Here is a 25,847-nt window from a genome sequence, read left to right as displayed (position 1 = left end):
CACACACACACACACACACACACACACACACACACACAGAACTAAAAGGCTTAAAACAGCATGTGTGGCCATGACTAGTCTTAGAGCTTCCAACAAATAGAGGGGATGTTCTGTTAGAGCCAATAAAAGACTATACATTTTATGACTGATGATTTAGATTACTGGAACAGATCACCATTTAAGGGATTCAAATTATTATGAGAATATAAGTTGTAGATTTTTTGCTTTTCTTGACAACTAGTAAAAATAGGCAAAGACATCTGTGTTACAAAATTAACAAAATAGAGGACTCAATATTTTTCTATTATCCTGCCAACCTCTCAAACTTCTCTAAAATAGAAATTATAAATCAAAGGTAAACTACTTCAGCTGTCTCCATGATTCAGCTGAATCCAAAAGAAGGCTAAAAGGAAAAGAAAGCAGACCCATGAACTGACTTCAACAGTGAGCACAATGGACGCTCCTCCCTAACCTTCTGAGATACTGGCTGTGAGGCTGCACTTAGCTGGCCCAAGGACAAAGACAGACATACAAGCTCCCAACAAAACTAATGCCATATCTCGGTGGTCCCCCTCTCTCTCGAGGGCCATGGAGATCCCAGCTTCCAGTTATAGAATTTTGCTCAGTTATGATAGCCTTGTAGCTCCAGAGCAATTTTCCAGAAGTTGTAGCAGCTCCTACCTGAGGAGGTGAGAGGCAGAGGAAAAGCAAGAGAGATCAAAGCATAGAGAGAGACAAAGACAGAGAATCAGACATATGGAGAGAAAATAGTCACATCTGTGTTGCAAAAGATCTTTGCAGGAACAGAGAGAAAGAAGCAGGATACATGTCTGGGCTCAGAACTACAGAAAACAACCCTGTAGTACCAGCAAAGCAGCAGCTCTCTGAATTATTAGTGTCAGGTCAGAGAACTTTGGAACATAGTCAGGGGGTGTGGGAGGAAGACAAATGGAAGGGTATGGGCGGCACTCCACTAAACCTAAAAGAACTCACCTCTAGCTGGGATAAGTCTTATCTCCCCAAAAGTCATTAGTGATAGAGCTCAAGCTGCTGAACCATGAATTGATCATAGTGGGAAAAGCCTGACAAAATTTGAGATTCAGAGCCGAAGGAAACCACCATCAGAGGGAAGAGAGGCAGACATTGTAGGGGGAAACAAAGGGAAGAAAATCCTGAAATTATCCAAAATATAAGGAAAAAGAAAACCCAAAGACCTTGAACATAAGCAAAAAATTGAACAAGGAAGACATTAACACCAGAAGGAAATATGACTCCCAGATCTATTAAATGAGTTCAGGTATCTATGAATAAATACTGCAAAACAAGGAAAAACAATCAACACGAGGAAATAGAGCAACCTGTGAAATTTGAGGAGAACATGGCACCCACAACACACTATTTCAGAGTGATTTAAAAGGGAAATGAGAATAATGAGAGCAAATTTTTTGGCTTATAAACAAAAATAATGGGAAGAATAGAAAAACCGGAATCTGTAATGACAAGCCTCAGAAACAAGAGAGAACAATGGATTGGGAATACAAAGACATAGAAATGAAGGACATTCTAGAAGAGAAGGGAAAAAAATAACATTAAAAGAAATTATGTTCACTGGATAATAAAAACATGCCATTCACAAAGACAGGACGTAGACAACCTAAAGATCATAGATCTCCCAAGGGAACATGACAGGACAAAAAACCTTAACACCATAATGATGGAAATAGTAGAAGAGAACTACCCAGAACGTCTGAAAATAGAAAATGGATTACCAATGAAAAAGAATTCAAAGATCTCTTCAAAAAAATGCCCAAAGCTACAAACTCCAAGACAAACACATAGTGATTAAATGTAATAATACAATTCAGAAACAAATTGTGCAAGCAATCAGAAGAAATACCCTTAAATATAAAGGAAAGGAAATTCAAACAACACAAGACTATTCTATACCCATTAGAAAACATCGGAGTAGAAAGCAGAGCCAAGATGGCAGCAAAAAGGTAGGGACTTCCTGAGCTTTATCAAATTTCCCTCCAATAACTCCTAGATCAGGAGTGAAGCAAGGATGTCCATTATCACCAGTATTATTTAATACCGTACAAGAAATGCTAGCTTTAGCAATTAGAGAAGAAAGAGAAAATTGAAGGAGTTAAAGTAGGCAATGAGGAAACTAAATTATCACTCTTTATGAATGATATGTTGGTATATTTAGAGAATACTAGAAAATTAACTAAAAAACCAGTTGAAATAATAACTTTAGCAAAGTTGTAGGATACAAAATAAACCCACATAAATCATCAGCATTTCTATATATTTCCAACAAAACTCAACAGCTAGAGTTAGAAAGAGAAACTCCTTTTAAAATTACTATAGACAGGGGGCAGCTGGGTAGCTCAGTGTATTGAGAGCCAGGCCTAGAGATGGGAGGTCCTGGGTTCAAATCTGACCTCAGACACTTCCTCGCTGGGTGACACTGGGCAAGTCACTTGACCCCCATTGTCTAGCCCTTACCACTCTTCTGCCTTGGCTCAAAGAGAGAAAGTAAGGGTTTATAAATAAATAAATAGAATAAAATAAATTAAACAAAATTACTATAGACAATATAAAATATTTGAGGAATATAGTTGCCAAGACAAATGTAGGAATTATTTGAATACAATTACAAAATATTTTTTACACAAATAAAATTAGATCTAAATAATTATAAAAACATTAATTGCTCATGGATAGACTGAGTTAATATAATAAAAATGACAATCCTACCTAAAGTAATTTATTTATTCAATGCCATACCTATCAAACTGCCAAAAAACTATTCTATAGAACTAGAAAAAATAACAATAAAACTCTTCTGGAAGAACAAAAGGTCAAGAATATCAAGGGAATCAATTTTTTTTAAATGAGAAAGATGGTAGCCTAGCAGTCCAAGATCTTAAACTGTACCTTAAAGCAGTAATCATCAAAACAATCTGGTACTGGATAAGAAATAGAAGGGTGGATCAATGGACTAGACTAAGGCCAAATGACCTCAGAAAGCTAGTGTTCAATAAACCCAAAGATCCCAGCTTTGGGGATAAGAACTCACTATTTGACAAAAACTGTTGGGAAAATTAGAAAACAATATGGCAAAAATTAGGTTTAGATCAGAATCTCACACCCTGTGCCAACATAAGGTCAAAATGGCTATATGATTTAAATATAGCAATATTATAAATAAATTTGGGGAATGTAGAATAACTTACCTGTCACATCCATAGGAAAAAGGAAGAATTTATGACCAAACAAGAAATAGAAAACATTACAAGACATAAAATGAATAATTTTGATTATATTAAATTAAAAAGCTTTTTTACAAACAAAACCAATGCAACCAAGATTAGAAGAAAAGCAACAAACTTTGGGAAAATTTTTATAATAAATTTCTCTAATGAAGGTCTCATTTCTCAAATATATAAAGAACTAAGTCAAATTTATTAGAATCCAAGTCATTCCCCAATTAATAGATGATAAAAGGATATGAATAGGCAGTTTTCAAAAGAAGAAATCAAAGCTATCAATAATCATATGAAAAAATGTTCTAAATCACTCTTGATTAAGGAAATACAGATTAAAACAACTCTGAGGTTCCAGCTCACATCTATCAGATTGGCCAATATGACAGTAAAGGAAAATGATAAATGTTCATGGGAATGTGTCAAAATGGGACACTAAAGCATTGCTGGTGGAGTTGTGAACTGATCCACCATTCTGGAGGGCAATTTGAAATTATTCCCAAATGGGCTATAAAAGAATGCATACCTTTTGATCCAGTAATATCACTATTAATTGTGTATCCCAAAAAGATAAAAAATAAAATGGGAAAAAACCTGTTTGTACAAAAATATTTATAGCTGTGCTTTTTATAGTGGTAAAGAATTGGAAACTAAAAGGATGTCCCTCAAATGGGGAATGGCTGAACAAATTGTGGTATATGATGGTGATGGAATACAATTTTTCCATAAGGAATGATGAACAAAATGATTTCAGAAAGAACTGGGAAGACCTAAGTGAATTGATGCAGAGTGAAATAAGCAGAACCAGGAGAACATTATACACAGTAACTTGGATATTGTGGAATGATCAAATGTGATAGATTACTAACAGCAATACAATGATCCAGGAAAATTCTGAGGGACTTCTGAAAAAGAATGCTAACCACCTCTAGAGAAAGAACTACTGTGGTAGAAATGCAGATGAAAACATATGGTTTATCACTTGTTTATTTGGGTATATGATTTGGTGGTTTGGTTTTACAAGATTATTCACTTAAAATGAATAATAAAATATATATTTTGCATGACAACACATGTATAACCCAGAATAAAATAAATAAATAAAGATAAAGAACTTAAAAAAAACACCTCCAAATGAATTCTGGAATGGCAGGACCAACAAAAAGAAGAGGTAAAACAATTTTCCTCCCCAAGACAACTTAGAATATAGGCAGGAAAGATCTGTCTCATTGCAGGGAGTCCAGTGCAGCTTGTACTCCAGCAAACCAGCAGCAAACCTTGATGGATACTGAATGACAGTAGCAGCTTCCAAAGTTTTTATCCCACAGAGGGTAAAGGAGTCATATACTGGGTTCTTTGCTGTCTCTGGGTGTAGGACTTTATTGCATTATCTATATATCTATAAATCTATGTTTCCGGGTTGCAATACCAAGGTGAGGAGGAGCAATAGCACACTAAAATATGCAGCCACAGGAGAGCATGGAATCTGGTCACAGTTCCAGAGCAGAAAAATTTTTATTGTCATTCACAGATCAAAGAACAGGTCTGGACAGCAGTGTCTACACCTCTCTTTAGATCATACTACCTTGGAAGAACTGAAAACTTATAGACCCTCCCCGAACCAACTCTGAAAACAGCTGCCCCAGAAGCCTGTAGCTTGGAACAATGCCTCTTCCACCACCAGAGCAGAGCCCAACCTTAACATAAACTTAAAAGTCAAGAAATAGGCTGGAAAATAAGCAAACAACAACAATAATAATAATAACCTGACCATAGAAAGCATGATGGTAATAGGGAGGATAAAAAAAACTCAGAAGACAGCAAAGTCAAATTAGTTACAACCAAGGCCTCAAAGACAATGTGCTTTGATCTCAGGATCAAAAAGAATTACTAGGAGAGCTCAAAATGAATTTTAAAAAATCAAGTAAGAGGAGAGGAAAAACTGGAAAAAGAAATGAGGATGGAAGAAAATATTTGCGAGGGGGGGATGGTAAAAAGCCAACAGCTTTATAAAGGAAGCACAAAGAAATACTTAGGAAAATAATGCCTTAAAAAAAAGAAGAATGAATGGAAAAAGATGTCCAAAAATTTAGAGAAGAACTTCTGAAAAAGAAGAATGGTCAAATGGGAAAATGTACAAAAATTCACTGAAGAAAATAACTTTTTAAAAAGTAGAAATGGCCAAGTGGGAAAGAGTATACAAAAGCCCTGTTATGATTAAAATTATTTCCAGAGACTGGTTTTGGGAAGAATGTCAATTTATTTACTGGGCGAGTATTATAACCAACAAAGTGAAAAGTCAGAAGCCCCCTTCAATGACCAAAGACCCCAAACTCCATTAAGTAGATATATAAATAGAGTTTTAGGAGCTTATTAGTCAGCTCTTCTCTTGAACATTCTAAGACATCTCTAATTAGAAAATAGCTAATTATAAGGTGGTCCATCAAGCTATCAACCCTTACTGAGATGAGGGTCACATAGACAAGAAAGTGAATGCTTGTCTCACTTTACTATTAAACAAATTTTGTTAAAAGGGGGACATTCATTGGGTTTCTTAAGTTCAAAGTACATGTAAAAAGCAGTCTTTGATCAAGAACCCAGAAAGAGAAATATATAGTAAATCTTTGCAAACCACAACACTCATAGAGAAATTAATAGGGTTTATGAAAAATTCTCATAATTACCCCATCGTTTCTTATGGAGACTGGGCCTCAGTTTTTCCAATGAAGCACTGTGATGATGAATATAAATTACATGGTAGACTTAATTATGATACATGAGTGTTTCTTAACATGATGTTAAAAGAGTTTAATAAGCACACTGACAGCAATTGGGGGCACTCCTCTTCTGGCACAAGGGTCTTACAAACAAACAAAATAATGGCACATGGAAGAGGTATGAAAAGGGTAAATCACCCAACCCCCACCCTCCAATCTGTTATGTACAAGAACTCCGAATTTCATGATGCAGGTGCCTGATTCCTGAGGGTATCTTCTAAAGTTACCATCCAGACTCATGCTGGTTTCTCTGAAAGATCTGTTTTCTCCTGGTCCAGGTGACCAATAGCATTTTCCCCTATATTTTCTCAAAAAATAGATCTTAATACAATTTAACACAGTCACTAAATCACTGAAATTTTGTACTGCCACTAATTAGGTCAGATGATGAGAATTAACTCAAATCTTAGGATTCTAAAATTACTAATATAAAGGATATTTAATTATGAACCTCTGTGCTAAGAAATTTTCATTTCCTATACTTTTAGCTGTCATTTATTTTTATCTGAACTAGAGACTTGCTTTGGAAAACTGCCAATAACAGATTGAAAGGAAATTTAAAAGAATCTATGAGAATTTAACCTTTAGAGCTAGCTTGTATAGTAAAAAAAAGATATGTATAAATATAAATGTATGTACATATATGACTTCTGAAACTTGATATTAGAATGCAGATGTCTTAAAAAATTAGAAACACTCATTTTGATATATGCTTGTCTTACTTTTCTACATTCTTAAAAGTCTTTTCACTTCAATTATTTTACTTCATTATAATAATTTCTTATTTTGTATTATTTGTTATTATTTTTTATTCACTTTAATCTTTCTCAAACTTTAATTTTCTCAATCCCTCTCAGGAGGATAAGATCTATTAAGGATTTTATCCTATACAAAACCCATAGGCAACAATGCTCTTTGCAAACATGTGGCTTCTATGCCTAAGCTCAATGGCTACATGAACAAATTCATCCAAAAGATGTTTTATCTTATTATTATAACAAAAGTCTTAGAATTAGATTATTAAAAAGCTAGGCAAATTATTCTACATTGTGTCAAATAAGTTGTCTATAGTGAAATAGAGTAAGTTTCTACCTATGCTCAAATAAACTAAATATTACATTTACATAGAGTAAGGCTCTTAGATCTTTTCCATATCTTTGTGTAATCTGCTTGCATTTCAGAGTATATCCCATACACAAGCGATAGTTTCACAACAAATAACAAGTGTTAAGTAGAATTAGATGTCACTTATAGATAACAAAAGATAGACTCTAAAATAGTTTTCTAAGATAAGTAAATGCACAAAATTATTTTAACCCCACATAGAAAAATATCTCTGATATGACCTTTTCAAACAATGGAATTATATTCTAGTTTAGATGTTCCCAGATCACTGCCTAATTGTCTAATCATTCCTATCCTACTCTAAATTATCTGAAGGACTTTAAATAATTAATGACAGTTAACAAGGCCAAATACTTATCTATATATGATTATGTTCAGATGAATGAAAAGAATTATAACTTCAGGTTTAATAGCTTTGATCTTACAAACTAATAGCTTAGATGTTTTAGCTTTAGACTAATAGATAAGCATTAATATATTGTTCACATATTTAACTGATCAATTGTTCTGATTAAGAGAACTGTTCTGTGAGAGGAAGAAATAGGGATATAATGAAAACAGCTTCAAAACTCATCCTTCAGTCCTATTTGAATTCAAATATGAAATATAAAGGCTCATCCTGAAACCAAGGGGAATCACAGAGAGATTCAGATGCACTTAAATGCCCTATTTTTCAAGACAGGGAAATCAAGTCAAGAAAATTCAACCTTCACCTTCATAAGGTCATTTTCATTTTTAAAATTTTTTTTCTAAACCCTTACCTTCCGTCTTCGAATCAATACTATGTATTTGTTCCAAGGGAGAAGAGTGGTAAGGGCTAAGCAATGTGCCCAGGGTCACACAGGTAGGAAGTGTCTGAGGCCAGATTTGAACCTAAGACCTCCCATCTCTAGGCCTCGTTCTCAATCCACTGAGCTACCCAGCTGCTCTCTCATTCTCTTAACTTTCCCAGAAGCAGACCTTGGACTGCAGGAAAACATGGCACTTTCCTTAATGATGGCCTTATGCAGGGTTACATACTGATATGTGAAATCAAAACTTAATAGCAGCTTAAAATTCTTTTTTCTCAAAAGCAAAATCTTTTTTTTTCTCAAAAAAAAATGTATGACCTATGAAGTCTTAACACTTGTGTGTATATTTTGTGTGCTTGTGTGTGATTATTATCTATCTAGAGAGATAATAATTTTGAAGATTCATGTGGAGAAACTTCCATAGACAATGAATTTGATTGATAAATCACAACGTTCTTTGCCCTACCATATTTTGCCATTCATTTTATCAATTGAATATTAAATACCACGAATTTCAAAAAAAAAAAAAACAGCTTAGGATCAAAGTATTGCTATTTTTTTTCATGTCTCAATATCTATCAATCAGGGTATACACTGATCTGTCATAGGAATAATTACAACGTAAACTTTCACAGTGAATAGTAGTTTCGAAAATGCTGAAATACTAAGAGCAACAATTAAACAGAATCTTCCCCAAAAGTCCACTGTTTTTCAGTTAATTCATGGGATAAAAAATAAGATGGTGAGTATTCAGTAGTTTCCCTTAAACAAACTTGTCATCTGCTATCCAGCTAATACATAAGATGCTAGTTACTTTAGCCAAATTAATCCATCTCAAAATAACTATCCAAGCACAGTTATAAAATCAGATCACAATCTTATTAAATCATTACACAAAAAATATTTCATAATTCACAAGTAAATAGTTCTGTAAGATAAATAAAATCTTAATGACTCCTGACAATAACTTTCCCTCTAATTATGGAGCAGCTATATTGGAGAAAGGGATAAAAAATTTTAAATTGATGTCATGAATTTTAAAAGTCATTTTTATAAATATTCAATTTTAAAATGCCCCATTTCCCCATAACTTTATCCCTATTTTCTTTTAAAGAGCTAGATCAAGTTTTAGTCTCCACCCCAAAGGCCTAATCAATTCTTTCAGTGTCCACTGAAAGAGCTGTTGCTAAGGAAAAACAAACTGTAGCTTCACCCCCCAAAATCAGGCTGGCTCAGAACAAAAGAAATTAGAATGAAAATTAAGAGGCACAGGATATTTTAATCTAGGCAATTTGTGAACTTTTAAGAGGAACAAAACCATCTCAGCCTAACTTCCCAACAAGAAGTTGGCCACTGCTTTTGTTAAATAATTCAATGAAAGAATCTCTCTAGCTACTTGCCTCAGCACAATTTTACAATTTTACATTCTAGTTGCTTACTTAAACTTCACTTTATTTGTTGAGGGGAGGGCAAAAAATAATAATTCTTAAGGATTCAAATACATGACAAATATTAAAGTGGGTAAGAGTCATATGATTTGCTGCATAGTTTCTAACTTTAAAACCAATTCATGTATGTTTTCTATTTTACTTCAATTTTGCAAAGTCTCTAATTGTATCCCAATAAAAATCCCTTACATTTCAGTTGACCTCTTAATTCAAATTTTTAAAGAACATCAACTCAAAATTCACCATACAGAGCACAGATCACAAGACACCTGGAGATTTTCTTTTTAAATCTAAGTTTTGTGCACACAAATCTCTGAAACAATTTAAATACTCAGATCCGACAGTCAGACAAGTTTGTTTACATACATAGACATATAACTGATAGCACGATAAGATATTTTTCATGACTAGACATTAATACAAAATTCTTCTTTCCCATAATTTATAATAATAGTAAGAGCCAAACTAACAAATTATCATATACTTTCTAGTTTAAGCCTTATCTATTTCAAAAATAAATAGCCAAGTGAGGACAAAATCTCCGCCAACGTTATGACAGATTTTATGTCTCTGCCCTGGAACCATGACCCCAGCCTGGATAATAGGTTAAAGAGCTGCCAGATGGCACCTATTCCTGTTCCCAATGCTATTATAAGAATTCCTTGAGATCTCTTTCCAATCAGATGTTCAGTTCTGTTATCATTTCTGGGTCCTGGACTTTTTCTGATGCCATTAACACTACCCACACAGATCTCTCCATATTCCTAACCTGACCTAAGCTGGAAAAAATGATTCAGTGTGACTTTTTTTCTTGACCTTGCTGCTCAGAATTCAGTTTGGCACATTTTAAACAACTGTGGTAGAGAAAATGTATTGGGAGAGCTCACCAAAAATGCTAGCATCATTCCACCATCTGGGTTCCACCTCCCTTTTGATCCCATCTCAAAATGGACAAGTCCGTGCCTTCCTACGGCTGTCCCCAGCGGCTCCTATGAACTTCCACAGAAGAGGCATGGCCTGTCTGAGTCTTCAGACATTGGACCCTCATGTCACTGCCTGCGGTAGGTAGTCCGTGAATACTTCAAACTCAGTGGATTTGGTTCCAATCTGTGCTCATAGACTGGAGGTGTTTGCCAGGTCTGTATAAAAAATCATTTTACTTTCCTGCTGACATCTACAAATTCTTTAGGGAAGGCGAGGCTTACACTGATGAAGCCCAAATATTGCTTCTCACTCTAGCCTTGGCACTGGCTCTAAGGTTTCTTTTTCAAGTGCCTTTCATAAAATCACAGAAATGAAACTATTACTGAAGATCCATCGTCCAAGACAAAAGGGCACTTTACGCCTTTAATTTTCATTGCCCCTTCGGTGTGTTGCTTGGAGTTTTGATGGGGAAACAAGTCGACACACAAACACACACACGTGCGATCCCATGAATGACTGCTGATAAGATTAGGGAGAGTGCCCGGGAGCTGCGCTACATGCCTCGGGCCTGTTCTCATTTCCCCATGCCAGTCTGGTGAACTAATACCTACCCTTTGTGTACCTTCAGCGTTTCACGACTCTCTAGTCAATAGTTATTCCTAAAAATAACTCCTTTTATTGGTTAAATTTCTTTAGGAAATAGAAATAATTGGAATACAAATCCTCCTCTGTCCATTTTCTATTTCTCAAAGTCAATCATTTCTTTGTAAAGGAGATTTTGGAACTGTTGCAGTGCTGAAAATATAGATTTTTCTTTGGGGGGGGGGGGGAGTTCTAGAATACATTACTCCATTTTCAAAATTTTGGGCCCGGTTTCTGTCCAAAATACATACTGAAGGGCTAATTCTATGATTTGATCACTTGAATGCCTATCACTGTTGAATCCACAGCTGTTCTTGAACCATCCTTTCTGCCATGTAGACAGTTATGCCAAACCATTTATTATGGATAACGAATTGGATTTGTGAGCCTCTGCAATGTTCTAGGGTGTGACGTAACCAGCATTATGTCATAAGCCAGCGATGGGCCAGATGCGGCCCCCCTGAAATGTTCTCTCCAGCTGCCAGACATTATTCCTAATCTGAGGAATACAATGAGTAGGATACAATACAATGAAACTTTGAAAGAGTGGCCTTAGAAACAGACTGACAGATGAGCATTTCCTTTCCTTTCTCCCCTTTTTAAAAAGTTTGCCCATCACTGTCATAAACAAACAGGAGGATTCAGAGTATCTTATTACTTAAAAGGGATTTCCCTGTCTCATCCCATTTTGATTCAGAAATTGATATTATACAAGAAATAAAGACACTTTTTGTTAAGCAGATACCTCCCTGTTTTATGCCTTTCATATTAAATATCAGCAGGGAACTGAAAATATCTATTTTTTTTCTTAAATAAATCTTTTGAGGAATCTCATTGCTTTTAAATTTTCATTGGAAAAACCTTACTGGAGGAGAACCCTTATGGGTTTTTTCAAATAAATTTTCATTTTATTTTCAAATGTTCAAATAAAAAGTTTTTTTGCTAAGTAAATTAATAAAAGCATGGTGTGTTCTTACATTCTTCGTATTTTTAAGTCAGTTGTCTAATTATAAATATGTGAGGTACTATAGAATATTTATGATTTGCCTGTTTCCTTTTCATACTTGATTGCATCAAAGTTAAGATTATTCTTATAAAAATCTAAAATAAGTCATTCCCCAAAAGATAAGTGATCAAAGGATATGAACAAAAAATTCACAAAAGAATTGCAAATTGTTAACAATATATAAATGAAGCTCCAAATGGCTAATAAGAAAAAAAGGGGGGGGAGTGAAGGGCTGAGTGGTTCAGTGGATTGAGAACCAGATCTAAAAACAGGAGGTCCTAGGTTCAAATCTGTACTCAGACACTTCCTTGCTGTGTGACCCTGAGCAAGTCACTTAACCCCCATTGCTTAGCCCTTACAACTCTTCTGCCTTAAAACCAATACACAATAGTGATTCTAAGACATAAGGTAAGGGTTTAAAAAAAAGGAACTCAAAACAACTCTGGGGTTTCATCTCACACTCAGAATATTAGGATGACAAAAGAAGGCAATGGTTCACATTGGAAGGGTATGGAAAGATGAATGCAACATTGAGAGAGATGTGAATTAGCACAGATGTTTTGAACAGAAATTTGGGATTTTGTAAAAAGTGGCTAAAATGTAAAGAAAATTAATATTGAATTGTAAACATTTTTATGTGAAACCTTTCTTAAACCTCTAGTTTTGAAGGTCAGCCACCTTCCAAGCTAGTCATTTTCTCCCAGCCTTCAAGGCATCTCATGGGCTAGCTTTCGTTAGAGGCTTGGTAGAGTTCTTTTTCTTATTTACCTGTAAATAAGAACTCTCTTAGGTTAAAAAAAGTTAGTAAGCTCTAGCTTCCTTGTAGGACTATAATGAGCCAGGCATGTGGCAAGAAGGAAAGGGTATGGTGGCATCCTTCCTCCCTGAACAAAGACCTACCACCCTCTGTGATGAAGTAATGAGGAAGGAGTTGGGGGTCTCTAAGTCCATTTCCTCAGTGGCTATTTACCAATCAGAGATGTCTTGGGAAGTCCAGGGGAAGGACTGGGTAATGAGGTCACAGGGGATACTATTGGCCTGTAGAAGAACTCTCCTGCTTTCTTTGGTCCCACTCTTTTGCCCCATTCATGCTTTTGGGTCCTCATTCAGATTGTGGAGGGTGTCAATAGATTGTATTAAGTAGTTGATTAATAAATTAAGTTTAAATTAATAAATATAACCTATCCAAGAATTTCAATTCTTACAGATGTCCAGATTTTGACTAAGACTTCTACTTCCCAGCTTATACTTACAGGAAGAAGTTCACTGATTAAAAAATAAAAACACCATTTACACCAAAATATTTATAGTAGTACTTTTTGTGACAGAAAAGAACTGAAAACAAATATGTATCCACTGACTGGGGAGTGGCTAAATAAATTGTGGTACATGAATGCAATGGAATATTAATTAATGTGCTCTAAGAAACAAGAAGTATGATGAATATGGGGAACTATAAAAGACATATATGCACTGATGCAAGATGAAGAAAGAAGAGCCAAGAAAACAACATATACAATATAACAAAATAAATGGAAATACCAACTATGGCAAAACAACTGAAATAAAGTTTGCAAAAGAACAAACAAAAGTTTGCAAGAACAAGCCTGGCCTCGAAGAAGAGGTATGACAAGCAATATCCTCACATCTCTCCCCTATTTAGGAAGTGGAGGAGAGATTTTGGAGGTGTGGAACCTTTTGTTGATTTTTTTAATGTATTGATTAATTTTGCTTAATTTTTTATTTCTCATCTTTTAAAAAAATGGTCATTTCTTTCAGAAAGGAAGGGATACAGAAATTTAGATGATAATATTTATTAAATTAATAATTAAATGTATTTTTAAAATTTCATAGTGATGGGAAAGAAGAAATATAGGTCAGCAATTATTGATCTCTGAATTATCTTTTTAAAATATTACAATTTGTGATTTTTCCAAATTACTTGGTTTTTCCCTCCTTTTCATATACCTTGCTGTTCAATTCTTCAGTATCCTTAAAATTGTGTCATCTTCAGCATAAATCTCATCTGAGTATACTGCTGCTCTTCCCATCCTTGTTTACGTTAGTGAAATATCTACATCATCATGCAGGGTCTGTGATGTTTGAATTCAAGTGTGATGGCAATATTGTCCTTTATAGAGAAAATTACTTGTTACAGGATCATTTGCATATATTTTCCAGTTTTCATGTTTGCCGTTCTTCCACTTTAATCCTTAACTGATCTCAAGATGATGCATCTTAACTGAATCTCTCACCAAGGTTTCTTTGCACATATTTATCCTTCCACTAATTTCTCCTCTTGTGTGAGGTGATACTGCCAACAATCTTCTGCTATTCTTTTTTGTAAGATTTGAAAAAAGAATTTATATTCCAAACTGTTTTTGCTTTCTCACCAATTAGCAAGAAGATCAAGGCAGTTTCTAAGCTCTTCTGGTCTACTCATTGTGGAAATAATTTATATGGGCAATACTTCTTTAGGAAAATGGCAATAATCTGCTTCCATGTTTGCTCTTTCATCCATTATCTGTTTTTCACATTAAACTTTGTTTTAAACATATCAGGTCATAGTTACTTTTATTTTTGTACTTTTAATTTAGTATTTACTTTGAAGTTTGCTCTAACTCAATGTGCTGACTATATGTAGATAGCTGAAAAGAAATGACTTTCACAAAAGTAATAATTAACAATAATAACACTTGTGTGGTGTTAATTATATACAAGGCACTATGCTAAGCACTTTACAATTTGTAATTCTCTATCATTATATAAACATTTATTAAGCTCCTACTATATATTAGGGTATTATGCTAGCTACTGGGCTACAAATATAATGGATGAAATAATTTTATTATGAAATATTTTTCCTTTTGGTGATATTATTTGGTGCTCACTTTTCCCAGCACCTTCTGAATCTTGTCTTAAAGAACATGTTAATTATACATATGTATATACATGTTTATAACAATTAAACTGAAACAAATAAACTTCTATGTTGCCAGAAGAAAGCATTTACGCATTAATGATTATCCTTTCTTTCACATGTTAAATGTTGAATATGTATAAACTTATTTGGTCCTGGAAAAGAAAAGACAGAAAGTTGTTACAGTCTCAATTTGCTGCTCACTGTTGCGATGGCAGTTAAGTGACAAAGTAATGTGAGTAATAGTTATTTATTTTGACCCTGGGCGGTAACTTAACCTCCCAGACTCAGTCTCCCCATCTGGAAATGGGGATAATAGCAGCACCTACATCTGAGGGTTGTTGTGAGGATATAATGACATTATATTGAGGGCTTTGCAAGCCTTAAATCAATATATAAATGTTAGCTAATATTAGTAAATTATATTAGTATTATTATTCTACATAAGTACGGTGTACATTAAAAAAGGTCTTACTAGCAACGTTTTCAAAACAGAAAAATGGGGGAAATTCAAAACAGATCAAATGGGGAAAATGTTATCCCTGCTCTTCTAATCAAATGTCAGAGTTATATATGAAAAGATGAAAGATGTAAATCTTTATTAATTGGAAAGGATAACACCCAGTGAAAATTTTAGTCATTATTTATGATGATCATTTAAAGGTGATTTATAATTGCTCTCTTTGTAAAAGAAATATTTTATAGTACTATGTATGGGATTAAAGAAGCAGTATAATAAGCATAATCTGCATTTTAACAAAAAAAATACTGGATACACTAATCTATGATTTGTCAGATCTCTGATGATGGTTTTGTGTTTCAAATTATAAATATAGGGAAAAAAGATTTGATAAGTATTTAATACAAAAGTTACTCTTCCTATGGTGACTACATAATTACATCAAAAATAAAGCATTTCCATCTGATACTTCTGAAATCATCCAGAAGGCTTTAACAATTGAAATCAACATAATAAATTGCTAAATATAGGAGAAATCATATGTAATAATGTGTGTAGAATTTTTTATATGCAAGTAATCTTTCTGCAGCCAATCCTGGTCTGCCATCTAGGGGAAAGTTTAGAAACAGTAAAGTAAATAGAAAACCCAGTGTTTACTTAACCTACTGCCGAGAAAGTAAATATCCTTTACTCAATAAACATCAGTTGTCTCAATCTTCTTTATTGAGCATCAACTCCTAGTGTTGCACCTTCATTTGGCAAATAAAGTTATTTTCACAAAACTCTCCCTCATATATTTTATGTGCTCCTATCCAGAATGCCATTTCACACCTCAGTGGATTTTAAGTGCACTTTGTATGTTAATTTGTTCTTGTGTCTAGTGTTATTATGGTCATATTTTCTACTATGTTCCAATTTAGAGGATTACTTAAATATCTTCTTGAGTAGAGTGTTCTCTTTTCAGTTTTTAGACTGCTACTACTTTGTACAAGAAACAGCAAAGTACTCAATAAACTCTGGTTCAATCAGGGAATTGCATGATACTTTAGCACAGTGATGGGCAAACCACGGCCTGAGGGCCAGATGCGGCCCCTGAAATGTTCTATCCAGGGGACATTATTCCTAATCTGACGCATACGAGTAGGATACAATACAATGAAACTTCGAAAGAATTGCCTTAGAAACAGACTGTGCTGTAATTATAATAAATATAGACTGATATTAAAAGAAGTATTAATATTTCAATTAAGGCCATGTTGGTAAAATAAAGACTGACCACGTGCCTGCTGAGATCTATTTCAAAGTCCACGCCATGCCTTCTCCCCATAGACCAGGCGCCTGGCTCCTTCGGGACCAAAGAGCTCAGGTACCAAAAAGAGAGTGCCTCCAATGACCCCAGGAATCTTATAGGCTTCTGTTTATGTAATCACACTTCCTGTCTACCTCCATTACAAGAGGAATCATGGGAAATGTAGTTTCCAAGCCCCCTAAATGTCCACAGGAAGTTTGTCATATATCTAAATATTTAAAACTCAAATGAGCCCCAAATACCACTCAATGGAACCCCAAAAATTCCAAATAACACAACTGACAGATGAGCATTTCCTTTCCTTTAACCCCCTCTTTAAAAAGTTTGCCCATCACTGCTTTAACACATAGGAAAAAGAGTTAATCAATTAAGAAAAGTACCCACTCTAAGAAATTATTAACATTAATTGTTAAATCTATTGAAGAAAGTTAAGAAAAGTTTATTAAATGTATAACCTGTGAGTATTGTGCTACGTGCTCAGGACATATAGATATGGTCCAAACTCTGTTCTCAAAGAATTTACAATTTAAAAAGAGAAAAAGACATATAGACAAATGACAATAATACATGGGATAGAAAAAGAAATGCAAGGAAAGGTCCAGGCAAAATGCTTCGATACACAGAATTGGGGGAGGACTCGAGAAGATACCATGGATGAAACAGCACGTGGCCTTGAAGAAATAGAGAGACTTAACGAATATACTTTGTAGAGAAGAGACTAGTCCAGACCTGAGAGGCGGCGTAGCCTATGGCATGGATTGGGAAAAGGTCAGAACAAGAAGAGGTGAGAGAATAATCTGCGATGGTAATAATGAAGGCAATTTTAAAGGGACCAGTCTTGGAGGGCACCTGAAAAATAGGTTCCATTTTTGGAGGATCTTGGATGCCAACAGGAAAATTTTATAATTTATTATAATGTAAAAATCAGGAAGCAACTGAATTTTTGAGATGATGATGACGATGACAAAAATAACTTACATTTATATAACACTTTAAGATATGCAAAGCACTTTATAATTCATTCTCAAAATAACATTATGAGGTAGGTGTTCCTATTTTCCCTCTTTTACAAAGAAGGAAACTGAGGTAGAAAGTGATCAAAAGACTTGTCCAGAGTCATACCACTCGCAAACATCTGAAGCAAGATCTACACTTACGTGTCATATGAATAAAGCTGCTGTTCAGTTATTCAATCATGTCCAAATCTTTGCATCCCCAAGGACCATGGCATACTAATATTGTCCATGGGTATTTTTTGGCAAGGATACTGGAGTGCTTTACCCTCCCCTGCTCAAATGGGCTAAGGCAAATACAGGGTAAGTGACTTACCCAGCGAGTGTGTCTGAGATGGCATTTGGCCTCAGGTCTTCCTGATGCCACGCCCGATGTTCCACTTAGCCCCTTAGCTGTCTCTGACTAAAGCTATCCATTAGGATTATTAGGGTAGTGTGATAAAGGAAGTCCTGAAGAGCAGGTGATGGCATGAAAAAGACTAGCAAGGCAAGAAGGGCTCTGGTCATAAACAAGGGTGCTATTAAAATGCTGATACTTTTATAAACCTACAATAGCACTTGCCTGCTTACCATGCCATGCCAAACTTCCATACTTGCATTCGAAGGCTCTACACAATGCCAGTCCAAGCTACGCCATCCATCACACTTCATAGAATCATCAGTTGAGCGGATCATCTTGCTTCATTTCTGCTGCACTGTCTCGTATCCCTTTCGTATTCATGCTTTCTCCTGCTAATGTTGTAGCCCTGCTCTTTTCAGTATTACCACTCTTTAAAAGCTAGCTCACTCCAACTTATCCAGGACACTTCTCGACAATTCTCTCTTCCTTATGAAGCATGTGACTTATACGACTATATTCTTCTTATAAATTGTCTTTTTTAAATTTTAGATGTAACTGGACACTTGACAATATACTGTTTTGTTGCTAATTATTTCAGATATGAATGCCATCTCCTCAACTTGATAATAAATTTCTTGCAGTCAGGGACCATATCTTAGAGAAAGAATCATAGTGTTTTAGGGCTAAAAGAGATCTTAGCAATTTACATGGTTCTTCACTTATATCCACTCAGGTACATGGTAACAGATACACAATACTACATTCCAAAACAATAGAATTAAATGTGATCATTCTGTGATGAACTGGAAAAATCATGATGCATAAATTTCTTTTGTATTTATAAAATGAAGCAGACAATATAATTTTACTTCTTAATTTTTATATAGCAAAATGAAGAGAAAATAGTAAAAAATGAATTATTTACATATTTTAGATGGCAAGTGATGTAATTTGAAAGGACCATGCTTAATATCTTTTAAAAATATACTAAACTTTTCTTATCCCAAAGAGTCAAGAAACAGGAGATAAATATTTTGTGAATCTACTAAATATTCATACTGTTTCAAGGATTTTAAATAGTCCTTATAGATATGCTACATGACCACAAAATGTTGCAAATATATGGAAGCAAGGAAATGTTGAGATATGCTATGTTTCTATGTGTTTCATCTTATTTCTCATACCTTTTGGTATATTAATTCAATTTTAAGCCATACACTTAGTGTTAATGCATGAGGATAAGATGACAAAAATGCACAGCATAATGTAACAAATAGCAGAAAGGTCTATCAAAAACTATATCTTATAAAAAAATAAAGAAGTTTACTCAACAATTGGTCCTAAAGGAGAAAAAATCACATGAAATGCTTGTAATTGCTATTCTTTAATGGTGATAATTTATTCAACAAGTTAAAATTCAAGGCAATATTCCTTTAGATCATACCAGGTACAAAACATTTAATGAGATATAAAGAGACATGCAAAGATAAATCAAACATTAAGCCTTGCCCTCATTTTGTTGTTCTGCCATTTACAATTTTATCTGTCTTGCTGTGGCCCCATATGCAGTTTTCTTGGCAAAGATATGAGAGCAATATGTCATTTCCTTCTCCAGATTATTACTGAGACAGACTTAAGGGACTTCCCCAGACACAGACAGCAAGTTTGTGAGGTAAGATTTGAACTCAGGAAGATGAGTCTTCCTGACTCCAGGCTTGGCACTGGCCATCTAGCTGCAGCATCTTGCCCTCATACTATATAATACTATAAAATAGTATTTAAATCGTTTTATAGTCATTTCACTGAAAAAAAACTGTATCTGAGTTAAATAAATGTTAAAATAATTATTTTGAATGAAAAGACATGTTTACAAATAAATAGAATATTAGTTACTTTAAAAGATTACTAAGTTCTATAGGGGTTCGGAAAAGGGATAAGTCACTACTGGATATGGGAAATAAGGTTTTATGTAGAAGTAGTTTATCAATGAAAGATGGATGGTTTTCCAACATGAAAAGTATTTAGGTACTGAGAATAGTGTAAGCAATGGCAGAGCAGGAAAACACAAAGGTGCTCAGGAAGCAATAAATAAATCATTTTGTCCAGAAGGAAAATGGTATTAGATGAAGCTGGAAATGTAGGTTAGAATTAGATTGTAGAAGGTCTCTCCTGACAAGGTAAGGATTTTAAACTCTTTGGTAGTTCACAAAGGTAACATTTTTTTTTTTGCAGTAGTAATACAATCAGAGCTAAGCTCTGGCTTTGGCATGTAATATGGAGTAGAACAGGAAGAAAACTTATTGACAAGCCTCTTTTTTTTTTAGCAAAGATTGAAAAATAATTTTCCAAGACAATTCTATATTATTATGTGAAATATGGAAGGTTAATGCCTTTAAACTCACCTATACATCTACACACAACCCACATCCATTCTTGGGAAACTGTACTTTTTAGCTTATGGAATATAAAATCAGATAAAAGAATGATTCATACTTTCCATCTTAAAAGGAAAAAGAAAAGAAATACCAAAAGAGCATTGAAATGAGAGGACTGACTGTAAAAATTCAAAGATAACATTAAATAAAGTAATTAAAACCAATGGGAATGAGTTTTGATTTTGTGTAGGTTAGGAAAGATATCTTTCTTTCCTTCTTTTTTCTTTCTTCTTTTACTATTTTTAGTAGGAAAGAAGGAAAAATAGAAGCTCACATTCTGAGAAATACACAAGAGACAAAAACTAAGGAAAGAGCCAGTAGTAAAAGCTATAGCCCAAATGTCTGAATGCATATGCTCAAAAATTAGGCAACAAAGAGGAAGGAACGGTCCTAACTCAAGTGGACAATGTTGGCTCCCTAGTTATTGCTAACACTTGATGGGTTGATATACTTGAATGGACTATGGCACAGGACAAGAATACTTAAAAGAAACAGAATACAGAAAAGTAGAGTGAAATGGCATTTTTATATTAAGAAAAAAAGACTTCTGTGAGGGAATCTAGGAACTAGAAGGAGGAAGCATGACAGAGAATATCTGGGAAAGATTAAAGAAAAGAGAAACAAAACTATTTTTGTCCCATACAGACAAAAAGGGGAAACAGATTAGGACTTTTAGAAATAGATCATGTCTGACAGAGGCATGACACAGGAATGATAAAGGCCCTCAATTTTTCACACATAGGTCAAAGCTATCTGCTAAATTTAGAGCAACTAATAAATTCTTGATTTGCATTATGGATAATATAGTTTCAAAAAGTTACAGAACTAACAAAGGGAAATTGTATTCTAGATCTGATTCTCATTGATAAAGAGAAACTAGTTGCTAGGGTGAAAATAAAGATTGGGAGAAAAAATGTATATTCCATCCTTGATTTATGATATTGAAGAATAAGTCTTGGCATAGTCTGACACGTACCATAGACATGGGGGAAAGAAGAGTTCAGAAGAGAAATATATAGAATCTCCTGGACTAAAATGCTTCAGAAGAAGTTAGCCCAAGCAGGACGGAAGATGAATCAAATTATAAAAACAAATAAGGAAACCATGCCAACTAGGAGTAAAAAACAATATTTGTTTGAAGAGAATTATGTTGATAAAAACTTAGATTTTTAAAAGAAATAGAAAAAAGAGAGAAGCAAAGCAAGGTAAAAAAAAAACAAAAACATAAGAGCATGGCCTGGCCCTATTAAAAAAAAAGGGTCAAGAATGCCCAAACTCAGAATACATGAGGCTGGGGAAGGAAGGTCAGGATTTCAAAAAAAGGGTTTTGTTTAGTTGTATTGAGAGAAAGAGAAGAATCAAAGAGAGTAAGACCTTAGCTTGGGCATGCACAAAAAAATGACAACTGACAAAGATAGAATGTGGCTCCATTTCTTTTGTGATTTTTTTTCTGCAAAAGAAAATGACATTTATGCTAGAAATAATAGAACAAAAATGACAAACTGAGAGTTGATAACCAAGATAATAAATAGTCAAGGACTAACACCTAACTGCCTTAGGCAAGGTCAGGTTGCCTGGCCCATTTAAACTACATCCAAGAGGCCTTACTATAAAGAACTGGAAGATATGAAAGCTAAGACACTATGAAATTTGAATATCATAGAAAAAAGAAGAGTTACCACAAGATTAGAGGAAAATAAAATAACCAAATAATCCAAAAATAGGATAAAATGGTCTGCAAAATATAGTTCTGCAAAGTTGTCCTGTATTTATTCCTGGGGAAATTCTAGAATAGATTATTAAAGAGGAGGCTGCCAATATCTGGAAAGTGAAAAGGTGATTGCAAAGAAAATAGCTTCATTAAGAACAGATCAGGGGGGCAGCTAAGTGGCTCAGTGGATTGAGAGCCAAGCCTAGAGGTGGGATGTCCTAGTTTCAAATGTGGCCTCAGGCACTTCCTAGCTGTGTGACCCTGGGCAAGTCACTTAATCCCCATTGCCTAGCCATTACCACTCTTCTACCCTGGAATCAATACAAGAACTATGGTACACAGTAACTAAAATATTGTATAATAATTATCTGTGAAAACATGGCTACTTTCAGCAATGCAATGATCTGGTACAGTCCTGAAAGACTTAAGATGGGGAATGCTGTCTGCTTCCAGAGAAAGAACCGTTGGAGTCAGATGGATGAGGATCAAAGCAAACTATCTTTCACATCAGTGTGTTTCTGGTTTGATTTGGGGGTTTTGGTTATGTATGAGTGTGCTCTCACAACAATGGTCAACATGGAAATTTATTTTGAATGACAATAAAAATAAAAATTTTTTAAAAGGTGTAGCTTCCAAAAATGGCGAAATAATACTCCTACTGTTCTTTGCCCTTGTCAGACTTCATCTGGAGTATTGTACTAAAATCTAAGTGCCAAAATTTGAGATTAATAATCTGACAAGTGTCCAAAGGACAGCAACTAAAATAAGCATTGACTCCATGTCATATGAGTATTGGTGAAAGGAATTGAGCATGGCTGACAAGAAGAAGAGAAGCCTTATGGATCACATGGTATCTGACTTCAAATATATGAAGTGAAGGGTTGCCATGCACAAGTGGAACTCATGTGCAAAGTGTAAACTCAGCAATATTAGACTGAAGATGCAAAGAGTAATGGAGTAATGGACAAATGCTGTAATTTAGGCTCAATACCAGTAAAATCTTGCTAACAATTAGAGCTATCTAAAAAAAGGAAAGGAGTTGTAGAAGAAGATATACATTCGATTTCTTTAGAGGTCTTTAAGCAGAGGCTGGTGTTATATAGGGGAGAATCCTTTTTGTGTATGAATTTTGAAAAAGATAGCTGTTGAACTTCCTTCTAACTCTTAAATTCTCTAATTCTAAGTATAAATAACCACAATTCTGTTACTGCATTCTTGATTCTCCAGCTGCCACTTCCATGGCCCCACTGCTACCTATTTTAACACCAAGATCTACTTTGATTATCAATTCCATCATTTTCTTTCTCAAGTTTTCTGTCTTATCTCAAAATGTATAATTGCACTTAAATTAAATATGTGATTAAATAGCAATTTCAAATAAAAGAGCAAGTGTCATTATAATCTTAAAAAACTAAGAAAATGCTATTTTAATAACATTCAACTAATTACATACCACAACAATCAGCGCAATCTGGATGCGTCAAAGCATTTATTCCATATCCTGGATTGCAACGATCAATCCCCACCATTTGCAGAGTACCTTCAATAAAGTATATCTCAGGAAGTGGCTCTGAACGCTTTTCCAGAACTTCTACTTGATGGACAAAAAACCTCTTTATGAGATTTTGAGCCTAAAAAATTAACAATATATAGATTTTTTAAAAGTTAGTTGTATATTACATCTAAAATGGAATTTATTTGTTTGCAGTTTGGAAAAAAGAAAAGTTCAGAGTGCAGTTTGCATTTTTAGATGTTCCTATATAATACTAAATAGTTAATTATTATGTATGCCACACAGGCTCAGGACCCTCAACATTCTTTTATTTATCATTTATCAATTCTCATTCTTGTATCCCAAATTACTCCTCTTTCTTTAATTCACAGCTCCAATTCCATCCTAGTCCTGTATTAATTAGAATCTTGAACTCTTGGACTACGTTTCCCAACAATTCTTTTTTCCCTTTTGTTTACATTAGCTCTGTTACATTCTCTGTATATAGTTTCGGTTTCTCCTCCCCCTTGCTCCCTTTTTTCAAAGTGAGTGGCTTAGGTGAGCTCTCTCTAGTTTTAATAATAAACTTTATAAATATTAAACTTGGAGATATTAGATATTAATTTTAAAATCTAGAGCCCTCTTATTCTTTAGTACTTACTGAGATAGAGATCATCCAGCAAGATCTTATTAAATTACTAATTTCAATATGTCTTCAATTAAATACATAAATATAGATATTTTGTTTTCATATCACTGAGATTTCTCCTGAGAGCCATTCCATACAACAAAAGTGTTTTGTTTTGTTTTTTAAAAGAGGAATAGAAAAAAAAAGATAAAAATACTTTAGAATCTGACAATATGTACTGATCAATACCCTTGGAAGACCCAACTCAATAACACATAGTTCCTGCCAACTCTCTAAAAGAATTAGGAGAATCATCTTGTCATATCCCTTTTTGGGGGACAAGATTTTTCTTTGTAATCTTGGAACATTTATTTCCATTGGTTTGGGATTAAAAAAAATTATTTTCATTGTTGTAGCCAAAGAGTATATTTTTTTTGGCTCTGCTTGCTTTGCTTTGCATTATTCTTTTTTGCATTCATTACAATCATTGTTTCTTACAACATAGTAAAGTGATAGCAAACCTTTTAGAGATGGAGTGCTGGGCCCTGCCCCCACCCCACCCCCAGACCAAGTGCCATGCTGGCCCCCACCAGAGACAACATGCAGTGCCTCTCCTTACCCCACAAAGAGGAGGGAGGAAGTGCTCCTATTAGGCTTCTTGGCATAGGGGAGGGTGAAGTGAGAAATGTCCTCAGCAAGTGTAGAGAGGAGGAGGGAAGGGGTCCAAGCTCTCTGTTCCCCTCCAATTCTGCCACCTGTGAGCCACCCACCTTACTCCCTGCGCACTCCATTTGGCTGTTGGGCAGAAGGGTGGGCGAAGTGAAATAATGTCATCAGGGATGGTGGAAAGGGGGAAGTGAACAGCTCCACCCAAGTTCCTCTGCCTTCCTAGTAATGAACTATTGGGGAGGGGGAAGGGAAGGGCAGCCAAATGCCCATAGAGAGATTCTCTGTATGTCAACTTTGGCACCCGTGCTATTGGTTTGCCATTGCTGGCATAGTAGTATTTTAATATATTCATGTACCACAATTTAGCTACTTAAGAAATTAACCATGTTAAGATGGAGATCTCTGGGTTTCCAGTTTCCAATTTTTTTAATCTCTTTGGTCTTATGTATTTGCTATCTGTTTATATACTTTGGATGTCAATCCCTTATCCAATAAATTTGATACAAATAATTTTTTCCTCATGTGACTACTTCTCATTTTATCTGAGACTATTAATTTGGTTTATGCCAAAGCTTTTTTTTATTTCAAATAATCAAAATTATCTTTTGTAATTGTCCCCATTTCTTCTTTGATTAAGAATATATCTCTTCATAGCTTTGGAAGGTGTATGCTCTGGTTCTACTGATTTTTTTTAAGTATGATTTCTTAGTATTCGAGTTGCATATTCACTTTGAATTTATTGTGGAATATGATGTAAAGTATTGGTTGGAGCCTAATTTCTGACAGATGCTTTCAAGTTTTCCCACTAGTTTACGTTTTTATTTTTTTAATCAAGTAGGATGTTCTTTACCAAGTAATTTATGTTCTTGTGTTTATCAGACACAATTA

General features: G+C 34.5%; 1 protein-coding gene across 1 annotated transcript in view; it reads right to left on the bottom strand.

The window, feature by feature from the left end:
- Positions 1-25,847, bottom strand: part of LOC123230741 (zona pellucida binding protein) — a 95,265-nt gene that overhangs the window by 4,991 nt on the left and 64,427 nt on the right. Inside the window, exon 7 of the mRNA XM_044656899.1 lies at positions 23,624-23,801. Coding sequence (XP_044512834.1) covers positions 23,624-23,801 — 178 coding nt within the window. The remainder of the gene's footprint in view (positions 1-23,623; positions 23,802-25,847) is intronic.

Source organism: Gracilinanus agilis, chromosome 1 (genome assembly GCF_016433145.1).
Source record: "Gracilinanus agilis isolate LMUSP501 chromosome 1, AgileGrace, whole genome shotgun sequence".
Lineage (NCBI taxonomy): Eukaryota > Metazoa > Chordata > Mammalia > Didelphimorphia > Didelphidae > Gracilinanus > Gracilinanus agilis.
The sequence above is the reverse complement of the archived record's forward strand: the minus strand, read 5'-3'. Positions and strand labels throughout refer to the sequence as shown.